A 27,204-nucleotide genomic window follows, 5' to 3' on the forward strand; every position below is an offset into this window, starting at 1 on the left:
ACTTGTTGTGACTGATTGGCTCAGATCGCGGTGAGCAGAGGGATCCCACTGCTCGGTAACACTACCAGGTAAAGACTAGAACAGTAGCTTTCAAACTTTATTGACCATGATTCACATTTAAGAAACACATTTCGTGTCACAAATCACTACACACATAATATAAAAGTAACTGAAACAAAAGCTTCACAAATACTTATCTTTCTATAACATGCACTCTGATATTTTCTATTCCATTACAAAAAATTACCAGCATTGGCCCACTAAACGGATTTCACAACTCAGCAAATGGGTCCTGATCTGTGTTTGATAAAAGACTAGAGCACAGAGTATGTCTGGTTTCCCTACTGTCTGAGACGTTTCTGGATTGGAGTTCCTAACTTGCTCCCTCCCTCCACTAACGACGTGCCAGACACTTTCCTGGAGGTTTTAGAAATAAAAAAAAAGATTCTGACTTCAAAGAGTCTTTAAGTTTAGTAAAGGAGTAAAAATGTACTAGAACTCTAAGAGAGAAAGGGAATATGAGAGTTTGGAGAACAGAGATGCCTTTGTGAGGACAGAGATTTCTTCCAGCTGGGGACAGAAAAATCAAGGAAGGCTTTAGGAAAACGTGGCATGTGACCCAGTCTTAAGCATGAGAATGGTTTATACCGTCTGTGCGATGAAGTGGGAGGGGGTCGAGTACTCCAAATGAAGAGAGCGCATAACAACAAGGATAGAAAAATTTCGGCATAGGAACAGCAGACTAAAAGGCCCCATGTCAAGAGAAAACCAGAGGCTAGACTACTGTCTCTCAAAACTCCAGGCAAAGAAGTTCTTCTGCAGAGAGATCGAGGCTCTAGGTGTTTAGCAAAAAAGTGACCAGACTCCAATAACCCTTTAGAAAGAAGTCTAGCGACAGTGTTTGGCGGTTTAAGTGACCAGACATACCCGTTTTTAAATACCAAGGTTAAAACATGCATTCCAAAGACAAATCTAGGTGTTCTAAAAAATATCTAAGACATGCTGTTCTGTCTTTAATGTGGATAATGTAAGAATGAAATGAATTTTAAATCATTAAAAGCGAAAACAAAAACTGTCTCCAAAATTTTAGGAGTAGAAAGCACTGAACTAGTTTTCTGAAACCTACCAGTTGCAGGAGCTTAGTAAATGTGATTAGAAAAACGGGCACCATATACCGAAGCCAGCAACTGCACTAGGTGCTTCACTTGAGTCAAAACTTATAAAGTCCTGGGGGAAAAATCTTCCTTTCTTCCCCAAAAGAAGTCAGCCACTGTTATGGGGCAGACCCCACAAGTCAGAAACTCATTTTTCCAATCTTTGAAAGAAACTTCTAGATTTCTTCTGAATCTCCACAAAAATAAGTGGTTCTGAGAAATTCCTTATCAAGATATACAAATGCTTTTACCAACTCGGCTTTGCAGCCTAAACTCTCACCACTATGGCCCACTGCCCTATCCTATTTTCCCTCTTAAAGGCACAGCACGACTTGGTGCCTCTGCATATACGCTCTTTTCTCTGTCAGCAATGCTTTTCCATTCTGTCCTGTACAAAAATCCCATCAAGATTCAAGGCCAAACAAAAGTGTGGTGATGTTGAGCCTTCGCCGGAGGCTGTTGGTAGCGCACACATCAGTCCTTCATAGGAGTGGACTTGGCCGTTACTGCGCTAGCAGTCAGGAATTAATCAGTCGTTCGCCTGTCAAGCTCCACCAGGCTGGGAAGGTTCTTACCTACCTCTACCTACTTCCTCCCCTGGACGCAGATCTGTGCCTGCTCCATACTAACCGCTGGAGACGTGGGTGTCAATGGAGATTTCCTTCCACCCTAATGAATACCCCACAACACTAAGTTTCTATAAACATCTGCCGAGAAAACGTTAACGTGGGATTAGAAAGTACATTCGAAAAAAATTAACCAAGAGATGGCTGCGGACTGAGCTAACGAGGCAAGCCTGACACGTGCAAAGAGACAGAGAGGTGAAAGAACAGTACATTCCCAAGGACGGGAAGGTTCACAAGACGAGCAGCGGATGAGACTAAGATGAAAAGCAACTTGTGCAGCCTTCGGGAAAAGGAATGCGCAGGGCTAACAGTCTTCGAGGACGAGGTTCCAGGCACCGAATGGCCGGGCCGTACAGCCCAGGCAAAAGAGGGAGAGCGCTGGGTTGGACTCCAGGACGGAGGTGTGCGGTGCTGGCCCGGGAGCGGGGCGGGGAGGAGAGGAAATGACGAGCCAAAAGGGGGTGGTAACGGCGCGGGGCCGGGGACCCGGGCCGAGAGCGCGGGAGGAGGGGCGGCGGGGCAGGGGAGTGGGCGCACGAACGGCTCCCTCCCCCGCCCGGGGGCCGGCGGGACGGGCCGGCGGAGCGCCCGGGGCCCCCCTCGCTCGCCGCACCTGGGGCCCTGCAGCCGCGGCGCGCATCCTCCCAGGCCTCCCGCCCGACCCCGGCGGGCTGCAGACGGACCCACCCGTCGCTCACGGAGGGCTGGGGGCGCGGGCCCCGCGGGGGAGACTTCCCGGCCCGAGGGCCCGAGCGGGGAAGGTGCAGGGGCGAGCCTAAGTGTGAGGTCGGAGACCGGGAGGAAACGGCTGAGGCCCCGGGCACGTGTGTTACCGGAGCGCAGGGGCGTTCGCGGCAAGCAAGCCCGCCACCCCGAGCCTGGGGCCTGAGACCCGGGGCCTAAGGGTCGGGCGGACGAGGACGCTGCCCCAACTGGCACAGGCACCCCGCAGGAGTCTGGACCCCGAGATGCCTGCCCTCGAGGGCGCCATCCCCGCACGGGGCGGCCCCCTGCAGGCCTCGGCCGGGAGTGCCCCGGGCCGCTCGCAGCCTCCGGGCCGGGGCCACCGGCCGCCCCGCTCGGCGAGGCTCAGCTCGACTCCCCGGGCTCGACGGGCGCCTGGGCCTCTCCTGAGTGGTCAGCAAGACCCGCCAATCGGGGCGCTGGGGCCGGCTCTGGGCCGCTGGATATTGGCTCCTTACACTCACCGTGCCTCGCTCCCCCGGTTCGCTGCCCGCGCTGATTGGCTCCAGTACCGGACCCCGAAACCCAATCAGAGGCTCCAGCCGCCGCTGCCGCCGCCACTGCCGCTGCCTCGCAAAATGGCGAACCCGAACAAAGGGGAATCGGGCCTCCCTCCAACCGCCTCCGCGCAGGCGCCTCTGAGACCACGCCCCCTCGCCCCAACTCGGGGCTCGCCCCACACCCAGCCGGAGGAGCACTGCGCAGGCGTCCCCTGAGGCCACGCCCATTTCTCTGATTTGACACCACCTCAGGCCAAAGGAATACGCAGGCGCCTTCTAGAAGCCCCAGACCCTTCAACTCAAACACCGCCCTGAACATAGTACTACGCAGGCGCTAACTACCTCCTTTGCCAACTGCCCACCCCCTTCTATGCGGCCGCTGGAGACACACCCCTGGGGCTAACGCGCAAGCGCCGTTCTGCCCGCCTCGCGGTCAGCTATGTCGTTACGCATGTCCGGGCCGCGGCGGGAGACTCCGCGGTATTTACCGCCGGAAGTTCGGCGGCCACCACCAAAGAGTGCGGGTTCGGCTAGCTAGCTAGAGGGGCTCGTTTCCGCCCCGCTCCCGGGTGGTGGGCGGCCATCTTAGGCGCGTGCAGTTAAAGGCTGTGGCGGGATTGGTTCCATGTCTGGGCTCGTCCGCCGCTCCCCACCTACCAGGGACGGATCTGGAGCCCTTCCCCGCGGGGCGGGACTCCCAACGGCCGACTCCTTTCCAGGTGAAGCCGCGGGACGTTGGGGCTTTGGGCGAGCCTCGCGCTCCCTTCCACGGGACTCCAGGACAGGCTCCACGCCCTCGTTGACCCGCCCTGGGGTAGGAAACGGAGAATGGGAGGCTGCCTAGGCTCCCCCCACAGGAAGGAGGGGGCGAGCCCTCCCGGTCCCTTGCCTGCGTCTCGCTGGGCTGGACGGTCCCCCTCGCCCGTGCATCCCTCGTGGTGACTTAAGGGGACTGTGGCCAAGTTCTTCTTTTTTGCTTCTAGGCCAGACCCCCTGGGGAAATACTTTGGCGGGGTGCAGGGAATAGGCGATCGCCCTAAATCCGCCTGGCTCGGGCGGGAGAGACGAGGAAGGAGGCGTGTCCCTGGACCGTCCGGCCCCGCGCCGGTGCCGCGGGCCGCCCCGGAGAGCGCGAGAGCCGAGCCGGGCTTCCTCCCTCTTCCTTGACCCGGAGAGTGTTGCCTTCCTAGAGGCCGAACGAACTCGCCTTCAGCGATGAACGTTGGGAAAATGATGAATGTGTGTGGTCAGGGCAATCTGAATAGAATATATATAGGCTGCCTGAGCATCTTTACTTCCTTTTCCCTTCTCGTAGCTGAAGATACCCTTACGATCTGGAAATAGCGACTCCGTATCATGGCCGGCAGCCCTAATGAAGATCCTGAAGGAAGCAGAGTGCGTAACGACTGTTAACTTATTGGTGAACTGAAATTCAGAATAATTGAGGTCAAAAGCATAAACACTTTTTAATTAAACCAATAATTGAATTGCCTTTTTTCCCCCTCTCTCTAGCTGATTTACTTCGGAAAGGCTAATACAATCCTAGGCAGAGACCGTCCATCTCTTTCCTTTTACACATGCTTTAATTCGTGGTAGTTAACTCCTTAAAGTAAATTCCGAGGATTTGGCTTTAAATCTTGAGGGGCAGGGGCGGGGTAGTGGTGGGGGACACAGTAAAGCAAAGTGAAAGAAACAGCTAAGTATTTTTCTGTATCTAATAAAACATTTCGTTCCCTTTTGCACGTTTTAGATCACTTACGTGAAAGGAGACCTTTTTGCATGCCCCAAAACAGACTCTTTAGCCCACTGTATCAGTGAGGATTGTCGAATGGGCGCTGGGATCGCTGTCCTCTTCAAGAAGAAATTTGGAGGAGTGCAGGAGCTCATAAGTCAACGTGAGTTGTGGAAACAGCTTAACTCCTGCGCCCTGGCTAGAGCATCTCTTGGTCTCCTGTTGTACTTTAATTATTAAATAAGATAATATACGTGCAAAGAAGGGGTTCCTGACCACTTAGGACTTTTAACTCTACAGACTGTTTCCTCTACAAAGATGGTCTCTAGTTTGGGTCCTTAACACACCAAATTTGAATTCTTGTAAAAGTTCTTAATCTCTTCCACCTCTGTCATAAAACTGTGCTGATAATATTACTCCACTTCTCTGAAACCTGAAGCGTTTAGCAAAGTCCACAGGTGTTAGCTTAGCATTCAAGACTCTCTCTTTATCTGCGTTGTACTTGTTCTTCAAAGAGGAGTTTGGAAACCTCTTCTCTACAGGCTCGTCCCATCACTTTTCTACTGATAGTTTGAAACCAGAGATGCTATTCACATCGCACGTGGAGCTTCTGAAACAGTTGCTCAGAACACAGTCCAGGCTTACTGAGTCAGTCTCCACTGGTGATTCTGAGCCCAGCCTTTAAAAAAGCAATTTCTTGCTGCTTTCTATTGTAGTTATTTGTAGACATGACACCTTCTCTTGATTGAAAACTCTTTAATTGGGAACTTTTGTATACATCTATGTTCCAAAAAGATCATTTTCAAATGAACACACCTTTGGCAAGTAAAAAATGCTGTACATTCTAAAACATTTCAAGGCAATAGACGTTAGTTTTTTTAGTGAACAAAATAAAGATGTATTTGAAAATAGAGGCAGGACAAAAGACGGGGTATGAGGAAAACGTGCTTAAGAAAGCTGGCAGTTCAGGAGTACAGTATTTAGGAAGGCTGCTGGGGCGAAGTGTTCTCAGGAGACAGTAAAGATTTTTTTAAAATCTAAGAATGGAGACCAGTGTTTTGGTTTTCTTTTTTCTTTCTACTATTAAATAACTGTTTTTCTTAGAAAAGAAATCTGGAGAAGTGGCTGTTCTGAAGAGAGATGGGCGATATATATATTACTTGGTAAGACGGGGCCAATTCTCAGTACGTTCTAAGGATTGGTGAACAGATGGGCCGCACTGCAGTTGTGTTGATCGTGGTGTTCCATTCTAGTCAACCAAGGATGTCAAAACGCTTCTGATCTCCATCCACTGGTGGTGGCTGTTTGGAGCTCTGGGTTAGAAAGGAGCACGAGGCTGCATCCCAGCTCCATGGGAAAGAGTACTGTGATGCCCACCGAAGGCCTGTGTTCTAAGACGTGCAGAAATTAGGGATGCTTTCCGTGCTTGAATTCCTTCCTAATCGTGGCAAGAGAGAAATAATAGTGTCTCAAGAGACAGCTTGTCCAGAGGGGTTCTTCCCTCATTCTTCCCCATCAAATGCAGTGCCGGATAATCCTCAGCTCCTTTCCTGCCCGCTGCCTCAGTGTGGGATTTTCCCACCGTCCAAATGGTCTTCAGCCCCAGAAAGAGTGTAGCTTCTTGGTGTTGGTGCTGGGTGGCTTACGGCCAGTTCACTATAAGCCTAATTTGGACAGCATGCTGAGTGGGGACATGTTCTAGCCCCTTTGAATGCTGTCCTTAAGACCAACATGAATTCTTGTTTGGAATGCTACCAGTTTCTCTGTTCTTTTCTAGAGAAACAAAAAGCAAGCAAGCACAGTTTCTAAATAAATAGACTTAACAGGAAATTTTCAGGTTGTATGGGTTCTTACAGATATGCAGCTTATCTCTTGGAAGTGGCACAAAGACTTTCACCCACCTTGCTTAAAAACCATAGATGATAGGCACAGCCTGCTAATCTCCTGGGCTTCTTGGGAGAAGGAAAAGAGTATTACATGGCAGTGTCTGGTTTTCTCAGGCCCTATGTAGTCGATTTTCCTGAGGGCCTCCCATAACTGGAAGGGACAGTGTGACATTTGTCATCCTTGCTCTAGACTATTCTGTAAAAATATACGTAATTGTCAGGATGTTGGGAGAGTGTGATGGCTTCTCTTGGGCTATCATTTTGGACTAATGGAAGTTTGAATTTGTTCTTTGTACTCAGATTACAAAGAAAAGGGCTTCGCACAAACCAACTTATGAAAACTTACAGAAGAGTTTAGAGGCTATGAAGTCCCATTGTCTGAAGAATGGAGTCACTGACCTCTCCATGCCCAGGCAAGGAAATCCACTGCCCTAAGTGAAGACTTAATTGATTGGTGGGGTTTACTATCTTACACAAAGACAAATGACGTAAAAGCTTACCCGGGAATATAGACTTTAAGGTGGGCAGATTTCAAAACTTTTAAAAATCACCAATGAACCAGTTGTCAGGCCTTGGGCCAAGGCACACCCATTTCTTAGCCTGGGTTGAATGAATCAGGGTGATGAAAACACACGCCTGCCTCAGCCTGCTTAGTAGGGAGGAACCATCGTTCAGTCATGTTGGTTGAATCCAGGGCATCCTCTGTCTGAAGCGTAGCCTCTCTTCCTAAGGCAGTAGAAGCTAAAGAGCCAAGACCGAGAAATTGTGATTTCCCGCTGGGCCACTTCAGGGTCCCAAACCTGTTAGTCCTGTGTGAAGAAAGTTGCGAATTATCACTGCACTTTAAATTGCATGCTTGTCTGTGGTCAGTGTGGGTTGTAGCCCGAGGATATGTCCTTGATGTAACATCTAAGACCCTAGCTGTTGGGAACTTAAGGGAATGACGTTGGGGGTTCAGTATCCCCTTTGCTTCCTTTCCAGGAAACGGGCTTGCAGTCACTGCTTCTCCTCTCTAGTTTTGAGTCAGTGCTGACCATGCATGCCAGTTTATTCTGAGCCCCAAGTTACTTAGGAGTGTGGCTACAGGCTCCCTCATCGTACACTGGTCTTTAATATATTCATGGCTTATGTATCAAAAACTTTTCTTTTTTAATAACAATTTTCTGGGGGACCTAATTATCACATTGTATGAAATTAGCAATTTTGAGCCTTTCTTTTTTCTCTAGGGATGTTGAGGGTCAGTAAAAACAAGGTGCCAGGTAGTAGAGTTTTGTGGGCTGATTGCAGCTTCTCACCAGGATGTTGCAAAGACCCAAATTGGAATCAGCGTGGCATTTGTCGGCATTCCATCTTGACTTCTTTTTGCAGAGATCCTGTCCTTTATCCCTCTTCTCTCTTTTATCTTCCTTAACATTCTGTTATCGTAAGTGTATTTTAAAAACACCAACCTTTTCCCATCCACCCACAGCTAGTATTCATCAGTAGCTATAGAGGGATAGTGAGTCTCATGTCATGGCAGGTATACGTTTTTAAATGTAGCTGAAATAATTGGAAAGTGGTACCTTATTAGGCAAAAGAGAAGTGATAGCTATAGGATGATAGAGCTGTCTAGGAACAGCCTTGGGTGACACAACAGGAATTTACTTCCAGACTCCCACCGTGGCTGCCTGTGGGTGTGAGGCCAGATAGTGTTTATGCTATGGGTAGCTGTAGCCTGAAGAAGAGGGAAGGAGCGATTTCCTAGATGCCTTCATCACAACCAATGGAGATGTTTTGTCTTTTTCAGGATTGGGTGTGGTCTTGATCGTTTGCAATGGGAAAATGTATCCGCGATGATTGAGGAGGTGTTTGAGGCAACAGACATCAGAATTAACGTGTACACACTCTGAACAGAGGAGCATTTTGGATGTGTCCACGTTCTCCTGTGTCATCCCTGCTAGGACTGGGCAAACTGACCTTAGCATGGTCAGAGGAAAGTTTTGTGTGAAGTAGTCTGTGTCACAGGCCAGACTCGGGTTGCTGTATTCCCATGGTTCTGGGACTCTGAAGGAGGGATCGGTTGGGAAATGTTGCTCTGATTTTTTTTTTTTTTCTGCAGGAAGGTGAGGAGTGGATGGCCTGATAATAGGCAGGGAAACATGCTGTTGGGCCTGACTCCCGTTTTGCTTCAGAAGGCTACCTGATTTGTTTGGCTTGCCACTAGGTGGCAGCATTGATTCTACTCCTCTGGTGTTTAAGAGAAATTTCAGGAAGGATGAATAGTTCAGTTAATTTTGCATTGTCTGTCATTTGTGCATTTGGTAATGTCGTATGTCATCAAATTCATCCCAGGAGAGCATTATGGGTTTTGTTTAAATTACAAAAACGAGTTTTACGTTGTTAACAAGGAATTTGTGGTGACAAAAATGGAAAAATAAATATCTTTTTCTTGGGGCCCAATGAGGTTTTGTGCACATGTCTGTGTTGTGTTGTTCTGGACTTGGGCGATGGAAGGATTTACCTGTCACTTAATTTGTAAGAGTTAGACAGAGGGTCCAGTGGAAAGAACAGCTAGGTGAGAAATAATAAGAATGGATAAGAGCTGTAGGTTAATATACTGGAAAGGCAGGTTTTTATAATCTCACGGTGAACTCTTTCTCCCTTCTGTCTACCACATAGTTTCTGTGACTGAGTCTGTCTGAATTCAATCATGAAACAAATTCAATAGTATGTAATATGTGCAATGCCTGGCAAAGTGCTTAGTGCAGAGTAATGACTCAGTAAATCAGTGGTTCACAATAAAATCCATATGAATCATAGAAAAAGAAAGTGTACTTCCTCCAAAAAAAATCTAATCTGGTAGTAGAAGGAGCTGGGCGATGGCCAGGTTTCTTTGTGTTTTTACACTCCAGAAGATTCTGATGTGCAGCCAGCTGGGATCAAGAATGGTAAATATTAGTCTCCTTTTCCTCCTAAGCTCCGAGCAGCACTTTGTCCACTCATGTTTTCATGGTGGGAGCATAAGGGTCCTGGATTTAGCCAGTGGTTCAGTGTAAGAGGCATTGGGAAAGCTAGTGGAGTTTTTTTCCCCCTTACTGTGGTGTTGAGTTAAAATAGCCAGACCTACTATTGATTTTCTCCCTAGAGTGAATCTAGGTCTGTCACAGGACTTGCTGCTTTCCCACGTATAAAAGAAGTGGATTTTAGAAGGGGCTTGTTGAAACACCAGGAAAACACTTGTTAAATAGAATCTTTGTACTTTAGACTTGGGTTCTTATCACATTTCAGCCTGATATGAGGCAGCAGTTTCCAAAATTATTGCACTTCTTTTGTGTATCCGTGGAACAGAAATTCTCCATGTTGCTGGAGTAGGGGCAAGTTCTTTGTCAAGCTTTTAGGCTAAGGCTTTTCCTGGAGCTTTGCTTCTGTCCCCACCCATACAGTAAAGTTGAAAGGAAGAAAAGGAGAGAAAGTCTGTGTAAAACTGAATATAAGAGTGGGGTGATAAGGAAACTTAGAATTCAAGTATTTTGCTTAAGTATGCAAATAAATCTTAACACTTGGCTCAAAACACTGGTTTTCTAAGCTTCTACATTAAACGGGTTAAGGGTTAATTTTTTTTCATAGAATATGAGCCTTGATGATTCCTTTAACAAAACCCCGTCTCCTGGAGGACTGGCTGTAAGTGGAACTCTGGGACTGGGCAGGGATGTGATAAAGTGGTTTGTCATTTGCAGATAGTCTTGGGGTCAAATTCCGATGACTTATCACACTTAAAGCCTGGGGAAAGGAGGCATTGCCTGATAATCAGAATGAACACATTATTCCTGGAAACCTGGTTAGCATTTGGCAAATACCCCAGAAATTCACATGTGAAGTTTTGCCTCTATATAAGACTCCAACAGACCTTTTAAGAAATGGGGCTTTTGATGTCATCCTGCCATCACTGAGTAGCACGTACTGACTACTCTTACATTCTGTGTATCTGAACGTTGCAATCCTGCTTCCCCCTGTCTCCTCTCTAATCTAGAAGCTAATTGTGGGCCGGGCCCTGTGGCCGAGTGGTTAAAGTTCCCTGTGCCCTGCTTCAGCAGCCTCGGTTTGAGGGTTTGGATCCCGGGCGTAGACCTACTCCACTCACCAGCCACACTGTGGAGGCATCATACATACAAAAAAATGGAGGAAGATTGGCACAGATGTTAGCTCGGAGCTAATCTTCCTCAGCAAAAAAAGAGGAGGATTGGCAATAGATGTTAGCTCAGGGTAAATCTTCCTCAGTAAAAAAAGAAGCTAATTGCCTATTAATAGGCAATTAGGACATTGATACCTTATAAGCAGATTTCCCATGCCTTTTGTTTCACCCTCAGTCACAGTTCTTGTTTTCAGAGAAGGGAAAAGGAATTCAAAAGTAATGTCAGAAGAAAATATTTTACGAAGGTCAAAACCAGGGTGGGAAGTCTGCATGGGAGAGCTGGCATCCTGTGTCGCCTAGAGAAGTCCTGGGTTAAGCCTTACCATACAAAGTCATGGCGTGGTTTATAGCCTGGGACATCCCTATTCCTGGGATTTGCTCACTGTCCATAATAACTTGTAAATGTGCAAGTTCCTCAAAAGACCTGGTCACACAAAAACCACACCACTTCTTTTATTAATGTTGCTGTTTTTCTTTCTTAAAAAAAAAACAAAACCAACTTAACATAAAATGTGTTTTTGGACATTTTTCAAAGATTTGGCAGACCTTCAGTCTGAGGCTCTTTACCTTAAGCAGCCCATTTGGGGCAGAATTGGGACCTTCAGCCCCACGATGCCCAGTGCCCATATATGGTCGCCATTTCTCCTCTTGCAGCTCACTTTCCTCTTTCCCGAGAGCAGCCTTAGAGAGAGAAAGAGGCATGGCTTAAGTGATTTACAGCATGAGGAGTGTATATGAGGAGTGTATTTTGAGTCCTCGGAGGCCTTGCGCAGTAGGATTGGTTGGTGTCAAATGTTGTCCAGCTCCAAGTGGTGTTAGGAAGTCAGGCATGTCCTGGATGGCCATACATGTCACTGCTGTCTCTTGGTGGCAGCAGGCAGACCTTAGTGAGAGAACAGAAAGCATGTTACCGAGAGCCCCACTGGCCCCAAACAATGACGAGTTTTCTTTTTGAGCTAGGGTTTCTGTGTGCCTTGCTCAACAAGTCCCTGAATTTCTCCTCTGTAGTCTCCTGTGCTTTCTAGTTTACCCAGAATTGGATTTGTTTCATTTTTTGGTGTGGTTCACACAGAAAGCCCCAGAAGAGATCTGCTTTAACTGTTCTCTTGAGTTAAGAGAACAGTTGGGATGGTTAAATCCTGTTCTGTCATTTTTTTTTTTTTTAAAGATTTTATTTTTTCCTTTTTCTCCCCAAAGCCCCCCGGTACATAGTTGTGTATTCTTCATTGTGGGTCCTTCTAGTTGTGGTATGTGAGACGCTGCCTCAGCGTGGTCTGATGAGCAGTGCCATGTCCGCGCCCAGGATTCGAACCAACGAAACACTGGGCCGCCTGCAGTGGAGTGCGCGAACTTAACCACTCGGCCACGGGGCCAGCCCCTGTTCTGTCATTTTTAAAAGATGGAAGAAGAAATGTGAGGCAAGTTTTCTTTAACCAATGCCCATCTCTTGGGAGTATTTTAATTAAGAAGAATTGTTCTTTTTGGCGTTTAGATTATAACTCTACTTCATGCCAACATTTTTTTTTTTTTTTAACTTGGTGCATTTTGACCTTTCTCTTCAGGAGCATGAGCAACTCAGTACATGGACACATGTTCATGTGTCCAGATAATACAATTATGTACACTAATGGAAGGAGGCTTATAATGTGGCACATGTCCAATACGATTTTATTTTAAAATAATTTGACTTAGAAATGGATTTTTCCCCTCACAGATTTATCTTTTACTTCTGCTTAGATTAGTATAAGATACAGCCCTCAATTAGCCAAAATTAAAAGCTCTTTTTAATCCCTCTTGAAATGCTTGATTTTTATAGCAAATTCAGCTACCTAGTTATTTGACTTAATGGAAAAATAAACAACACACACAGATCCCTGAGGACTTGCTAGTTAGGCAGCTAGAAGAAGTGGCCCCCGACTGTGAAATATGTTTAAGAAGAAAGCGTACTGGAGTTAAAATTAAGCTAGCAGCCATCATCCTATAGAGTCTATGTAGAGTTTATAATTACAGTGATAGTACCTACACTGACAAAATCGTCAAAGAATTTAAAAGTTAATTCTGTATTTCCAGAGGTCACCCTTAGAAATCTGTTTTTATTACTACTCACCACCACGCAGAGTGGTGTCTTCTTTTATGTGAAGGGAGCACCAATCATTGTCTCACTGAATTCAGTGAGTGGGTCCTACTCTTTGTAAGGAATGGCTGAAAATTGTGAGTTCGCAGATTGGCGAATGCTCAGCTTAAGAATCATCAGGCCCCCTGTGTGCATGCCCAATAGCAAACACCTGCCACCGTCAAGATCTGGAACATCGATGTTTCCGAAACGTGTCTATGAAGTGACATCTTCTCTTGAGTATTAAGAGTAAGAGGCACCAAAAATCAATGGAATATCTTCATGGAAGCTGGCTGCATTCGTGTTTTATTAATATGTGAGTTGTTCCAGAATTAGAGCTGGATAAGAGGGTGATGGAGACCCTCTCTCTGTTGCTGGAGGATTTTGATCAGTAACTGAGCCCTTGTAAAGGGACTTTGTCATAGCATTTCTGTGGGAGCAAACCAGATCGGACCAAATTCAAAAAAGGATGGTGAAGGATCCTTTACCCTCTTTCCTGAGGGTAATTGTTCTGTTTCTGTAAGAGTCTAATTTACCCTCAGCAAGAGGCCAAATTGGCCTTAATTGTGTCCTAATTATTTGCTTAAATAGCTAATCTTTACTTCCTGTTCTCCGATCACCTCCTGATATCTGTAGGTGGCTACTTCTTAGCTGCCACCTAATGTATAAATATTGTTTTAACCCTTTAAACATTCATGCATACAAGAACTTGTTGCTGTATTATCCCCATTCCCACATTCAGCCTTCTGTGAGTTCTGCTGAGGTCTTCTCAACATAAGAAAAATGTTCTTGCATTGCACATTCACACAGCAATTATTGATCTCCCTCAAAGTGGAACCACTTGTTTGAAAAGATGAAAGCTACTCTCGCCAAAAAAAATGTTGAATACAAATCTATTTTGGGAATTTCCAGAGTACCAAAAATGAAAAAAAGTGCTCCTGAAGAAATGAAAAATCTGCTTTTGAGAAAAATGGAATGATAAGATTACAAATGTTGGGAGCAGGGCATCTAGGAGGTGTCCAGGGCTTAGAAAGTCCGGACGCATGTACATGGGGGCATGCCCAGGGGGATTGAACTATCTTCTCTGAGGTTGTTTGGGAACAGGTCCTTGCACCATCTAAATCCTCCTATGGACAGTCAGTGTGTCATCAGAGCTTTCAGATTTCTGTCATCCTTGAGCATTCCAAGTCATGGGGAAAGTTAGTTTCACATAAAAGGGTAGGAGGGAAAAGGATTTAGGGAGAACGATTTAAAGGAAAGAGAAGAGAAGAGGGATCTACTGAAATGTTTTTACAATGAACCCAAAGCAGAGAAATGAAATCCTTCCAGAGGAAAATCAAACATACTGCTCGTTCCACCTGACCTCAAGCCTTCCACCCAAGCCGACAGTTAGTGGAGCGATGGTGCCATGCATGACTCACGTGAGGCTGAGCCCGGTCGCCTATTTGAGGATGTCCGCCAGCTTCTCCTCGTAGTACAGGAAGTTCTCCTGAATGTCCTCCCAGGGCTCAAAGGCCTTGGATTCGCCCTCTTCTTGCTCCACAAAATTCTGCCAGACGTACTCGAAGTCCTGGGGCTTCATGATGCGCAGTCTGCAGCCGGCCTCCTTCAGCTTCTTCAGAGCCGCCTGGATCTCGGGCTCCTCCCACATGAAGAGTCGCCCCACCAGAATGAGCAGGCGCAGATTCTTGGTCTTGCTGAGGGTTTTGATAATGCGGTCAGCGCAGGCCGCGCAAGGGCTGGAGGACACGTACCAGGTGACGTTGTACCGCAGGGCCGGGTCAAAGGCCGGCATGATGGTGTTGAAGAAGGCTTCCTCCGCGTGGGCAGCGGCGTGCTCGTCCTCTAGGTAGCCGCGGGACGCCTGCACTTGGCCTCCCTTGCTCTGCGCCTCAACCACGTAGCAGAGGAAGGTCTTGTTCCTCCCAGAACTGTACTCCACATTCCGGAACTGAAACTTAAAGAAGTTGACAGGCAGCCGCTCCCTGTGGGTCAAGGAGACAAAGGGACAGGGAAGAAGGGAGAATGATGAGTTCTTGTTTCTAGGACCAGCCTGGAGTAGGTAGCTCTCCAAGATCAGTACCTCAGAGCTATATTCATGCTTACTATTAAAATGGGCCTTGCCTACGCTAACACCAGTGACAAAAAGGCATGAAAGAATCCAGAAGGGTTTATCTGGAGGAAAGGAGAGAATTTCTAGTGAGGTGTGCATTCTGGTCACCCCATTGGGAAGGGTCTCCAAACACTCCACCATCACTCCCAGCACACAACACACTCCTACATTTCTAAATCAGTCAATCTTTAACCTGGCTATACGTTAGAAACACCTAGAGACTCCACACACGTCAATGCCTGCACCCAACACCAAACCGATTAAATCAGAACATGTGGGGTGGGGGCAGGCATCAGCATTTTTTTCAAAAGCTCTCCAGATGATTCTAATATGTGGCCAGGTTTGAAAAGCACTGTGCAAATAGTAATTTTACCAAGTAGCAAGCATGTAAAATTTCTCATGACAGCAAGACCAAGATTTTGCAAAACATTTGATGCTTTCATTTCTCCTCCTTGTCACTCATGTACATTGCATCTTAGATATGGAATGGCCTACAACTTGCAGTCCCATGCTCTCCTAGTGACTTTTTCTCAGGTCTGTCTTTTCCCTCAAGTTGAAAGAAGGGTTGTTACATCACTATCCAAGAAACTTTATCTTTGAGGTCAGACTGTCTAAGGGCATCTTGATATGATTTAGCTTGTATATAGTATTGAGTCATTTCAAAATTGTAAAAGACTTGGCCTTTGCCCTCCAGATGCTTGTAATCTAGCAGCTAGATTGTAGCTAGACAGAGAAGATGTCGATAAGATAGCTGAGACTACTAGAAGTCTGCTAAAAATGAGCAGGTAGAGTGGAGGACATATGATAAAGGTTCTCCTTGATTCAGGAGGTAAGAGAATTGTTACATGTTCTTAAGTAAAGAAAGGCACAATAAAATGATGTGCCCGGAACAGTGGCTTTAAGCAGATAGAGTGAAGCTGGGGAAAAGCCTAAAATTTAGAAAGCCCCCTTGGTGTCTGAGGACACCAGACTTGGTGATGAATATGCCCAGTGGCTTCAAAGGGGTGGTGGATAATTAAGAAACGAAAGCAGCAGAAAAAGGCCAGGTTTTGGGAAAGCTTGGTAGTAATAAGAAGAAGAGAAAAAAGAAGAGGTGCTAGGGAGGGCATCACAGTTGAAGGTTGTTTTTATCTTTATGTGGACATGTGTGTTTTTCTAAAATAGGGAAGATATGTGAAGGTTTGAAGGCCAAGAAGAATGAGGAAGCTGTCACAGGAGAGATTGACTATGTCAGAAGGAGAGGAGGGGCTGAGTACCAGCTGCAGAGGCTGAATGTTTTCTTTTTAAAAATGTAATCTCCGTGGCTGCCCCTATGCCCTATGGCAACCATTAACTCTGCTGTCGCTTCTCGACACCCCTCCCCTCTCCCCAGAGAGGTCACCTAACTCCCTGGGCTGCAGGGGAATCCCTGGTGTCCCAGGGCCTGGGCTCCTTAGGGCTAAGCAGCAGGTGCCAGAGAGTCGAGGAAACTTGAGCTGTCTCCCTGCAGTCCTCTGCTCGCTCCAGCACCACGTTTTTTCCACCCAACTTTCCATGCTCCTTGCTGTCAAGTTCAGTTTCCACTGTGGAGACGGATGTGTTTGAGGACCCAGCCCTGGGATTCCTTTGGGTACTATATTTAGCTCTCTAAGTCCCTCTGTCCCTGGTTGGATGTGTTTATTATTTACTTAACATTCTGGGAGAATGGATGGCCTGATGATTCCCTTCTCCTCTTTCAGTCCTGCCGGGAATTCACGTATAGTGAGCTCTGCCCAGTAAAACTCACCCCACCAGACCACTCCTGAACTCTGCCCAGTTGCTAAATGCACCTTCACCTCCTGAAGTGGCTTTTGCCTCCTGAGAAGCACAGAGCTTACCCTTCTTGCCCAAACCCTATTTTGCTCTTTAAGACCTTTGGCCAGACCATCCCCCTCCCCAAGTCCAATCCAGAGCTACCTGTGTGATAGATTCTCAGGTGGAACCCTTGGAAGTATTCATGGCTACTTGGTTGGCTTGGGGGCTTCAGCCAGAGCTGCCCATGTGGTCCCTCAGATTTCCTTCTGGAACCTCCAAAAGTATTGCTTCAACCTTGCCAACTACCGCCCAGACAAGAGTATGAATTTGGCCCAGCATGCAATCACAAGTTGGCTGGATGGTCTGAGACGGCTGCTTCTCTCAGCCCCTCTTAAGCTCTGATGTTTTTCCCTCCTCCTCTTTCCTAGGCAAGAGGAGAGGACCCAGAGAAACCTGAAACCCAAGGGAGAGAAAGAAAGTTGACCTCTCTATAAATATCAGTTTCCAACCCCTCCAGCCAGCAGCCCCAAGGTCTGCTCCATCCCTCGGCAGGGCCTCTGGACTACTGCCTCGGGAAGGGAAGTGCTTTCAAGGGGCAAAGGGAAGTCACGGAAGGTCTAGGCTCCCAGTCTTCCGTTTAGGCTTGCTCAGAGACTGAGCTTACTTGGCTTCTCAATGGGCTTCTTGGTTTTCTAGAAGGAGCGTAAAGGTTGATTGAGGTTCTCTGGGACTCCCACAGGCTGAAACAGTCATGCCCTGGGGGGAAACCAGGAGAACAGAGGTGGTAGAAGTCTGAAATTTCTCCAGGGAGCTAGACAACATGGCCATCTCTGGTGATATTACAGAATCACAAAGTCAGTCAACACTGTTATGACCACCAGTGGAAGGAAGGAAATAGTGACATTAATATCCTGGATAATCACATCATCTTTTTTTTTTTTTTTCTAGTAGCATGATATACCTGAGTAACATATTTACTTATATTATAGTCCTTTACTCTCAACCCCAGCAGATATTTTACTGCTAAAGCGGAATGTGTGTGTGTGTGTGTGTGTGTGTGTGTTGCAGTGGTGATCAGGAGAGAGATACCAATGGTAGATTTCTTCACCTGGACTCAGTCACTTCTACAGGCACAGAAACCAACAGCATTATTCCTACTCCCTCCCCCTAGCCTTAGACAGCACCTCTTTAAGCACCAATTCCTGTACTTTTTGCAAACAAGGTCATTCACACTTCATCTGCTTAGAGCCAGGCTGCTGGGCATCACAATTCCCTTGGCAGGAAACCAAGAATCCTAAATCTAAAAGTTGAGAAGATGGTCTGCTTGATGGAGGGAGAAGGGATGTGAGTAAATGTAATCATATGTGTGTTTTCTCCTGTTCACATTAAGAAACATTTGCATTTCCTAAGCATACATCTATACAGTGAAAGGAAGCCAACTGGAGGACAGTAGAAGCTGATCTAAGATTAAACATTTGCTCCAGAATAATCCATGGAATGGGACATCTTCTCACAGGGAACTGAGTGTTGACTGATCCAGCTTTCTTCTCTAGGCCTTTCATGACCTGCTTGAAAGAGGCAGAATTGCCCGTTTCAGCTTCCTTTTCCCTTTTTCAGACCACTTTCAAAGTGGATGCTAAGGAGTGGGCATAGCCAGAAGGAGGAGTGTGGATAAGCAGAGAGTTCTATCAGCCAGACTTCCTGGAGCTGAGTGCTTGCTCCAGATTTGCAGTTCTGGAAGGGAGTCTGCTGGCGGCCAGCCCTGAGCCCACCCCTTCTGCCTGGGAAGCACCATCTTCACACCTTCCAACAACGCTCCGTGGAGGCCAGGCGGCCAGAGTCAGTGGCTGTTTTCTATTCTTTATGGAGCACTCCTCCCCAGCACGCTCCAGGGTCCAGGGCAAGGGGTGAGGGGGTTGTGGCATTAACAGTGGTGTCGAAGGTCCCTCACTCCTTGCCCATCCCTTCTCCCCTGAACCCTGCCTCTTCTCTGTTCTTCACGTGGCTGAAGTAAACTACTGGGAGCTAAAGAAGTGGGTGAAAGGAGAATCACTGCCTGTGCCACTTATCTCTGTTCCATGATAACCGAGATAACGTGATAGCAGGTTTAGCTTTACGCACTAGCACACACAACACACCAGAGACAAAGACAAACACTCATCGAGGGGTCCTGCCAGGCAGAGCTGCAGTCACTCATCACGGGGGTGGAGGGATGAGGAGACGACGATTCTGGTGCCCAGAGCTTTCCTGTGGCTGCTGGTTCAGAGGAAGCAGGGACCAGCGAAGGTCCTTTAAGCCTGGCGTTCCTGGCCCTCCACACATCCTGAACGCCCCTCCTCAAGAGGCCCTCCCCCATTAACTCCCTATCCGAGGCCTGGTGGAAAGCCCAACACGCTCCCTCATCAGTTCGTTCAGTTCTTCAACAAATATTTCTTGAGTACCTATTAGAAGCTGGTACTGTTCTTGGCGCTAGAGATAAAGCAGTTAAAAGGCAAAGTCCCTGTCCTCGTGGAGGTTAAATACTAGTGGGGAGAACGGGCAGTGAATAAACTATCCCTTTTCAATAAATATTTGTTGAATATAAAAAGACTCCTCTTTATGGCTTTTTTAGACACAGTGTGGTGATTTGGAGTCAGACAGTCCTGGGGGTCACGCCCTACTCCATCCACTAACTTTGGGCAAATTACTCATCCCTCTGAGGCTTGGTTTCCTCATCTGAAAGAGTGATCAGCCTCTCAGGTTTGGGGCAGTGGTCGACACTCAAGAAATTAAACCTAGTAGTGATGGATGGTGCCTTCTCCCGGCCTCACACCTCACCCCACAGAGCTTGGTCTTAAGCACTACCAAACCTTCTCTACTCTTCCTCTTGTTTTCAGAGGGTTCTCTCTTTCAGCGATGTGCTGGTTTTAACATCCAGCTTTCTGAAAGAAGAAAGCCCTGATTTCTAACTTGTGTTGATTTCTGTAAACACTCCCACTACAGAGATTTCAAGAAACCAACATGAAGTCACTGAATGCAGGGCTGGGAAGAGATGCACACAATCGACTCAGCCAGTGTGAGCTGACTTGGGCACACCACCTCAGTTTTAGACCTTTTTCTAGCACTTTCCACTTCATTATTTTGTTAACATTCTTAGGTCTGCTTTCTATCCTGAGTGCCCTATTCAAACCAGAATCACAACAAGCAGGGCGTCTCTCTCCTTATTCCTGCCTGACTCCCTCCTTGCCTCACACTGTGTCCTGGAAAGCTGCCAGCTCTTCTGGTAGTTTGTGGCCCAAACTGAAGGAGCGGTGGGGATAGACCCATCCCCTGGGAGGGTCCAGCTGGGAGAGGAGCTGACCCCTTTGCCTCTGGGGCATCAGTAGGGAGAAGGGGAGGAAAGCTCTTCCCTCATCCTGTCCCTGCACAGACACTGCTGCACCTCTGGGCTATTTTAAGCCGTCTGTTTACCCGGAGGGGCCCAGGAGATAGAGCTCCACAGCTGTTACTTGTGGCTGGGAAACACTCAGGGCTCCACCTCCCTCCAGAGCGGCTCTCAGAGCACCCAGGAAGCTGCGCGCTGTGCCTCATTTCTCAGCCTTGGGCCAGGGAAGCCTCTGAGCCTCGCTACCTCGTAGATGGAGATGGGTGGAGCTCTGCGTGGGAAACCTGGGACCCAGAGTGAATAAGGGACCAGTGGAAAGGACACTTGGCTGGAGTCAGAAGACTTGCCACTTAGCGGTTCTGTGGCCTTGGACAAGTCACTCAATCTCCTTGATTGAGTCACTTAGCTTCCCCATCTGTCGTGTGGCAATAATGTGTCTCCCTCTCCTAGCATTGTGTGAAAGTATGCTGTAGTGAGAAAGCCCTGGACAAATTTAAGTGACATCAGGGGTTTTATCCTTTCAAACCCACCACCCTGAGACCCCAAGGCCTGTTCAACTCAACAGCCACAGTCTAACTCTGTTCTGGACCTGGCCTGCCCTGTGCTGGGGAGATCACGACACAGAGTGGAGTGTGTGCACGTGCCTGTGTGTGTGACCAAGGGCAGCCTGGACGAGCACGCTTAGGTGTCAGAAAAGGAATCGAGGACTTTCCTTGCCTGGCGGCCTACACTCTCCCTCTGCCTATATTAATCTGTGCCCTGCTGCTCCTTCAGTCCTTCGAAAAAAGTGGCATTAGCTCTTTGGGCCAGGGCCTCTTACCTGAACTCTTGCCTCAGGAACTAGGATGCATTTTCTCTTAGGTTCTCTTAGAAATCCTAAAGTATCTGAGCTGCAAGGGATCTTAGGAATCAACTAGTGTCACTTCCTCATGTTACAAATGAAAAAACAGGCTGGGACTGGAAAACCCCTTGCCAAGCTTGAACAGCAGTCCAAATTGCCACCCAGGGCTCCTTCTGCCCCCTGAGGGCATCACGCCTCCATTCTTCCAGAAGTTTCTGCTGGTGTGGCCCCTACTCTGCCTGTGTCATTGCTGGAGACTCCCAGGAAGAGAAACTTGGGGCTCCAGAAGGAAACGTGGCCCCACGTATCCCCGTCTTATTCTTTGCTCAGGAACTTAGCAGGGTCTTCTGCTCAGGGGACAGAGAGGGAAGAGGAGGAAAGCTACTTGGCTTCATGCCCGCAGATGACATAATCTGGACAAGACAGAGGGCCCCTGTTTGTACCCCCCTCTTTGGAGCCTCTAGACCCTTCGCTCTGGGTCCTGGCTCCTCCGGGCTGTGGCTGAGGGTGTTGGAACCCCTTCTCTGCCCAGAAGCTCCTGGCCCTGGCCTGTGTTACCTGCACTGTAACTTCTCTGTTTCCCTGGGGGTGGGGGTGGAGGTGGACAGGCCCTGCGGAGATGCAGAAAAGATTCAACAAGAAAAACATTGCTTCTCACTCCGCCGTGGGAAAGGAGGGATCTGTCTCCCCTGTCTCAGGATCTTCTACTCCAGACAGAAGCTCTCAAGAAAGAGTGAGACATAGAGACAGAGGAGAGGCCCACACAGAAGCAGAGAGGAGAGCTGAGGGGGGAGGTCCTTTGACTGGGGCCATATTTAAATGCATCAGTGTCATCCTACCTTCTTAGCAAACTCCCTGGGACTAAACAGCTTCTACTCAGAAAGGCAGCTGACGTCCCAATACCAGGGGGCCTGTCGGGGGGTGGTTCAGGCTCTGAGCTCCATGGAGCTCCTCCTACCTCCCTTGATTAGAGGGTCCAGGGTGTCACCCCGAGAAACCAAGAGATAGACTGCGGGTCCCCTGCAGCCCCTACCCTGCACACCTGTGCACTCTCAAGGCTGCAGGATTGTGACCGTGACCCCTGCTGCTGCCCTCCTAGTTCCCCAGCCCGCCCCACCCCAGCGCACACTCTTCCAGGCAGGAGGACCCTGGCCCACACCCGGCTCTCACCCTGTGACGATCTCGAAGGGTGGCAGCTCGATCAGTTCCTTCAGCTTCTCGGGGTCGTCCAGGTCCTCCAGATCCTCGCCGTTCTGGGAGGTGGGCGCAGCGGCCTCAGGGGACTCTTCTTTCTGGGCCATGGGGAGGCTGTGGCTCAGGAGTCACTGAGAAAGGAGAGGCGGATGTTGGAGCCAGGGGCTGGCAGCAGAATCCCAAGCAGCTGTCAGCAGCTAAATCTGCCCGGGGATGACGGAAGGGGACCAGGCAGGCCAGGCTGACTGTGCTCACCCCCGGGCCCCAGGCTTTATAACCAGAGCCCTCCTGCCCCTCCCCCCCGGCCCTCTCTCTCTATCTTTTTTTAATTGAGTGACGGGTGGGTGCGGGGTGAGGGGAATGGAAAATCTGGCCATTAGTATCCCCTATTTATCAGTAGGCAAAGACAGGAAGCTGGCAGATGGGGATATCTTGGCCTGCTCTCCCCCCCCCCCCAGCTCACACAATATTCATATTCTCCCCCTCCCTCATCTTATATCCTCCCCTTTGTTTCCCACTCAACTTTCCCAGCTCCACTGGGGGGTTGTGGAAGGGGCCCAGGGCGGCCATCCTCTCAGAGGTTTAAGCAGGAGGAGGCTTGTGCTGGAAGCGGGTGGTGGCAGCAAAGAGACCTAGGCCAGTTTGGTGGGGGAAACTTGGGGTCAGGAAAGGAGGGTCCTGGGATGGCCCAGGTCAGAACTGCTGATCTAGAAAGAAACTGGGAGTTGTTCCTCAAAGGGAGCGGATGCTGATTTGCCTGTTACAGACACATAATGCCGTGTCAAATCGACTGGGAGCCTCCAATGGCAACAATGCTGTCATTTACTAAGCTTTGAGTTTTGGAAATAGGCCAGGCAGTGGGTTTAGTGGTTTACACGTGGAATTGGACTTAATGCTCTCACCAGCCCTGGGGGACAATGTGTATTATCCTCATGTTACACGCAAGGAAACTGAGGCTCACGGAAGGTTCAGGGCCTTGCTTAAGGTCATAGGCCCCTAAGAGGCAGAGCCAGGATTAAAACCCAGGCCTTTTTACTCAAGAGGCCAAACATTCAACCACCATGCTATGTTGCCTCTCAGTCAGTCCTTTATTCATTCAACAAACATTTATTGAGCATCTGATATATGCCAGGTGCTGTTGCAGGTACCGGGGAAATGGCAAAGAACAAAACAAATGAAAACCCCTGCCTCACAGAGCTTGAGAGAGTTGAACAACTAACAGGATAAGAAATATATGTGGTATGTTTGGTGGTGCTAAGTGCTAAGGGGAAAAGGCAGGGAAAGTGGACAGAGTGACAAGGGATGGGGTTACGTTTTTATAGGGTGGCTGGGGAAGGACTTTGAAAATGTGACAATTGGGAGAAGATCTGAAGGAGATGAGGGAAATAATCATGTGGCTATCTAAGGGGAAGGTGTTCCAAGAAGAGGAAGAACAAGTGCAAAGGCCCTGAGGTGGGGGCATCCCTGGTCTATGTGAGGAACGAGCAAGGATACCTGTGTGACTAGAGCGATAAACAAGTGCTAAATAGGTGGGGGCCTCATGGGCATTACAAGGACCTTGGCTTTTTCTCTGAGTGATATGGGAAGCCACTGTCCTTGAACAGATGAGACACATGGTCCAATTTATACTTTTACAGGATCACCTATGCTGCTTTGTTGAGAATAGACTAAAAGTGGGAAAGAACAGAAGCAGAGGGGCCAGTTAGAAGCCTGTTGAACCTAATGAGAGATGACTGGTGCCCCTAGAAAAATCCTTGAGCTGGAACAGCATCGAAAGATGGCCAGATGATTTTTCCAGTTCCCATGATGGCTTAGCAGGAGCCACAAGTTTTCAAGTTTGGGGCAGTGCAAACACTCTAGAACGTTCTCAGGGCAATGGAAGGGTGGGGTCAGAGTCACCTACAGGTTGAAAGCAAGGAAGCTAAGAACACTGGGGACCTGGCCTGAACACAGCTCCCAGTGGCGTTGGGTGGGGCGGTGAGGAGGCAGGGTTCCCCTTCCGGGTCTGACTAGAGGGTAGGAGTCAGAGGGTTTGGAGGGTTTGGGGCTCTCTCCTCCAGAGAGTTCTGAGCAGCACGGGGCCCCGTGAGTAAGATGCCCAAGCATTTTGATTCACCTGGGACAGTCTTAGTTTATACCTACTGTCCAGGCCAAATTACTACTAGCGTCCCCTTTCACTGCCCAAAGTGTCCTAGTGTAGACAATACACTATATGGTCACCCTATCCATTGGGCGTATTACTAAGAGCATGCTTATCCAGAGATTGTTTCCTTCAGGCATTTTTCCAGGGGTGTAACACAGGGTGGTGGTAGTAGTGCCTGTGTCCACACAGAAAAGGCAGCGATAGCTGATCTGCAGCAAACAGACAGTATTATTATTATCATCATCACACAAACACACGGCATTTAAATGCAGAGAGTTCACGTCATGCTTTTGTTTGATCAACGTTTGTCGAGGGCTCCTATGTGCCAGGCAAGAACACAGAGATGAGTGCGGTGCTGCCTGCCCCGGGACTCCCAGTCTTTATGACCTTTGGGGCATTCCTCAGGCACTCGAGCGGGCGTTATCTCAGTCAGTCCTCACACCAATCTCACACTGGCCGCCTTTTCCAAGTAAGGGACCTGCGGCTCAGCAAGGCGAAGCGCTGTGCACAAGGTCACGCGAGGATTTGAGTCCAGGTCTTCTGAGCCTACGTCGGCCTTATTTCCAGGGCTGCACCCGGCCAGCTCTGATGAATACATCTCTAACACGTTATCACCGTGTCCCTCTCCTGCTTCCGGTCACAGCTAAAGTGACGTGCTTGGGTCAGCTGAAGAAAACTAAAATGTCTGCAGGGGTGGGGAGAAGCAAGGAGGAGGATCCTTTTAATTCACTCTTCTCCCACAGGAAAGGCTTCCATCTTGAGGAAGCTTCTTATATTTTGGCTGTCTATAACCCTGCATTGGGAGGGGGAAAAAATCTATGTTCATATCCCCATCTCAACCCTTCACTCACTGTATGATCTTGGCCAAATCACTTAGCATCTCTGGGCCTCAGTTTCCCACCTGTGACACAGGCCAAGCTATTGCTCTCTATTCCAGGTTGGTCAGAGGGATGAGAATGAGGAAGCAGGGCTGGCTCCTGCAGACCCGCTGGGTGGAAATGAACAGTGCAGTGAACATTTTCGGACTCTGAGTCATGTTGGGAGATGGTGCAGAGGTGGTCCCAGGCTGGTCCTCTTTGAAGAGGTGACTCCTCACTCCCTCCACCCCGTCTAGTTTTTCCTTTGACACTTGGGAGAGTGCCTTGGGCCTTCCCCTGGACTAATGATTGACAGCTTCCTTTTCCACTGCTCCTTTCCAGCCTCCCCCTGCTGGCCCCCCATCCCCGGAGGCCCTCTGACTGCTCTGGCTATTTATGGCACCTCCTGGGGGCCTGAATTCCTGCTTGGTCCCTGGCTCTCCTTTCCAAGTCAGACCAGTTTCCCTGGCGGGCCCCAGAGTGCAGCAGCTAATCTGAGGGATCAGGTGCGGGGAGCCTGACTCCTCCCCCTGCAGCTGCCACTCTCCTCTTTTTAGGGCAGGTGTTCCCCATGGTAACATGTCTGGGTAAGTTTCTATCAGTACGCCCCTCCTGCACAGGATGAAAATGGGAAATAAGGTATTTAGTTCAAGGTCACACAAGGAGTCAGTGGGGTGCTGGGATTTGAACCCAGGTCTATGAGCCTCCAAGCTCCATGTGTTATGCTGCCTGGAATTCATTGAGAGTTGACACTAGCACAGCGCTTACTGGGGGCCTGACGCTGCTCGAGCAAGTTCGTGTAAATTAACTTACTGCTCACAAGAATGTGGGGGTACTATTATCCTTATTCTATTGGTGAGGAAATTGAGACTAGAGAGGTTAAGTGACTTGCCCAAGGTCACACAGCTAATGAGAGCAGAGCTGTGTGCTTCCAGAGTCATGCTCCAACCTCTTTACCATCTAATCCCTACTGCTGCCAGCACCCCTGAGGCCAGGCTCTGAGGGAGGAGGGGAGAGAAGGGGACTAGAGGGCAAGTTCTTGAAAGGAGATGGAGCTCTGGAAGCAACTGGTCTATGAGGGGGTGTGTGTGTGTGTTTAGGAATAGAGGCACCAGCCATCTGGTGAGTGGGGACAGAAACCACAAAGGGCATTCTCTCAATTTGTCTCTGCAGGTCACAGCCACCTTCTGTCAAGCGACAGTGGCTGGACAGAGCTGGGTTAGGCCCAGGACACACTGCAGCCTGCCTCTCCCTGTCCCATTTCCCATGGTCATTTCAGAAAACTTTCGGAGGTTTGTAGGAGGTGGCTGAGGAGGAGGGGACAGGGTCAGGCATGGCCGGATGCCGAGCTGCCCTCCCTGGGAAGGAGTGGAGAGGCCGGGAGGGGGGCTGGCGGAAAATAGAAACCTCACCAGGGGAAGGTTTAAATTCTCGCTCTGTGAAAGAAGACACCTCGGGAGCACGTTGATGGAGTGGGCGCTTTACGTGCAGGAACAGCTGGGACCCCAACAGCCCGTTGCCCCAGAGACCCAGCATGGGTGTCCCCACCCCCGGTCACTACCGAGACGAGGTACACAAACAACAGGCCACGGGCACCAGACACCCCCTGGCGGGCGAGAGCCTGCACCCTCCAGCAACCGCTCTGTTGACATAAACACGGGGGTGTCCAGAGCCTTGGCTGGGTGGGGGGTGGGGGCTGGGGGCCTCCCAGAGTCTGAGACTGGTATCGGAGAAGGCACCAGAATCACAGGGCAGGCCAAGGGTTCCAGTCCTCTCCTGTGCGGGACGCAATGCTCGACTTGCATGCTGCCCCGGGGAAAATGGCGACACCTCGGACTTTAGTCCTGGTGGCTGCGGTCCTCTGTTCCAGCGGCCACTCCTGGTGCCGCCCAGCTCCCGCAGCTGGCACACTTGAGTCTTTGAGGAAAATGATCCGATAAGAATCAGGCACATTAAGGTGACTAATAGTGTTTCTTTTTTCTTTTTTGTTTTT

General features: G+C 48.9%; 3 protein-coding genes across 15 annotated transcripts in view; 1 reads left to right on the forward strand and 2 right to left on the reverse strand.

Moving 5' to 3' along the window:
- Positions 1-3,537, reverse strand: part of NFYA (nuclear transcription factor Y subunit alpha) — a 33,199-nt gene extending 29,662 nt beyond the window's left edge. For 4 of the 11 annotated variants that reach the window (XM_014830883.3, XM_070514969.1, XM_014830882.3 and 1 more), the window contains exon 1: positions 2,989-3,123. The gene's annotated coding sequence lies outside the window, so the exon portion shown is untranslated. Of the gene's footprint in view, positions 1-2,467; positions 2,883-2,988 lie in introns of those variants that run through there. The other 7 variants (XM_014830881.3, XM_014830885.3, XM_014830888.3 and 4 more) reach the window with 6 other exon arrangements.
- Positions 1,595-9,081, forward strand: OARD1 (O-acyl-ADP-ribose deacylase 1). 3 transcript variants are annotated; one of them, XM_070514972.1, is made up of 6 exons: positions 1,595-2,181; positions 4,340-4,419; positions 4,775-4,919; positions 5,861-5,919; positions 6,943-7,055; positions 8,429-9,081. In XM_070514972.1, the coding sequence occupies exons 2-6, from the start codon at positions 4,381-4,383 to the stop codon at positions 8,529-8,531; spliced, it is 459 nt and encodes a 152-aa protein (XP_070371073.1). In that variant the 5' UTR covers positions 1,595-2,181; positions 4,340-4,380; the 3' UTR covers positions 8,532-9,081. The 3 variants fall into 3 exon arrangements, with proteins under 3 accessions (XP_070371073.1, XP_014686375.1, XP_014686376.1); XM_014830889.3 differs by lacking the exon at positions 1,595-2,181 and adding an exon at positions 3,445-3,743; XM_014830890.3 differs by lacking the exon at positions 1,595-2,181 and adding an exon at positions 3,449-3,838.
- A 2,213-nt stretch (positions 9,082-11,294) lies between these two features.
- APOBEC2 (apolipoprotein B mRNA editing enzyme catalytic subunit 2) lies at positions 11,295-22,514 on the reverse strand. Its single transcript, XM_014831015.3, has 3 exons — positions 22,188-22,514; positions 14,348-14,911; positions 11,295-11,696 (listed from the first exon to the last, which is right to left on the reverse strand). Exons 1-2 carry the CDS (start codon positions 22,316-22,318, stop codon positions 14,368-14,370), a joined length of 675 nt encoding a protein of 224 aa, XP_014686501.3. The 5' UTR covers positions 22,319-22,514; the 3' UTR covers positions 11,295-11,696; positions 14,348-14,367.
- Positions 22,515-27,204: the final 4,690 nt, after the last annotated feature.

This window comes from Equus asinus, chromosome 8 (genome assembly GCF_041296235.1).
Source record: "Equus asinus isolate D_3611 breed Donkey chromosome 8, EquAss-T2T_v2, whole genome shotgun sequence".
In the NCBI taxonomy this organism is placed as follows: Eukaryota; Metazoa; Chordata; class Mammalia; order Perissodactyla; family Equidae; genus Equus; species Equus asinus.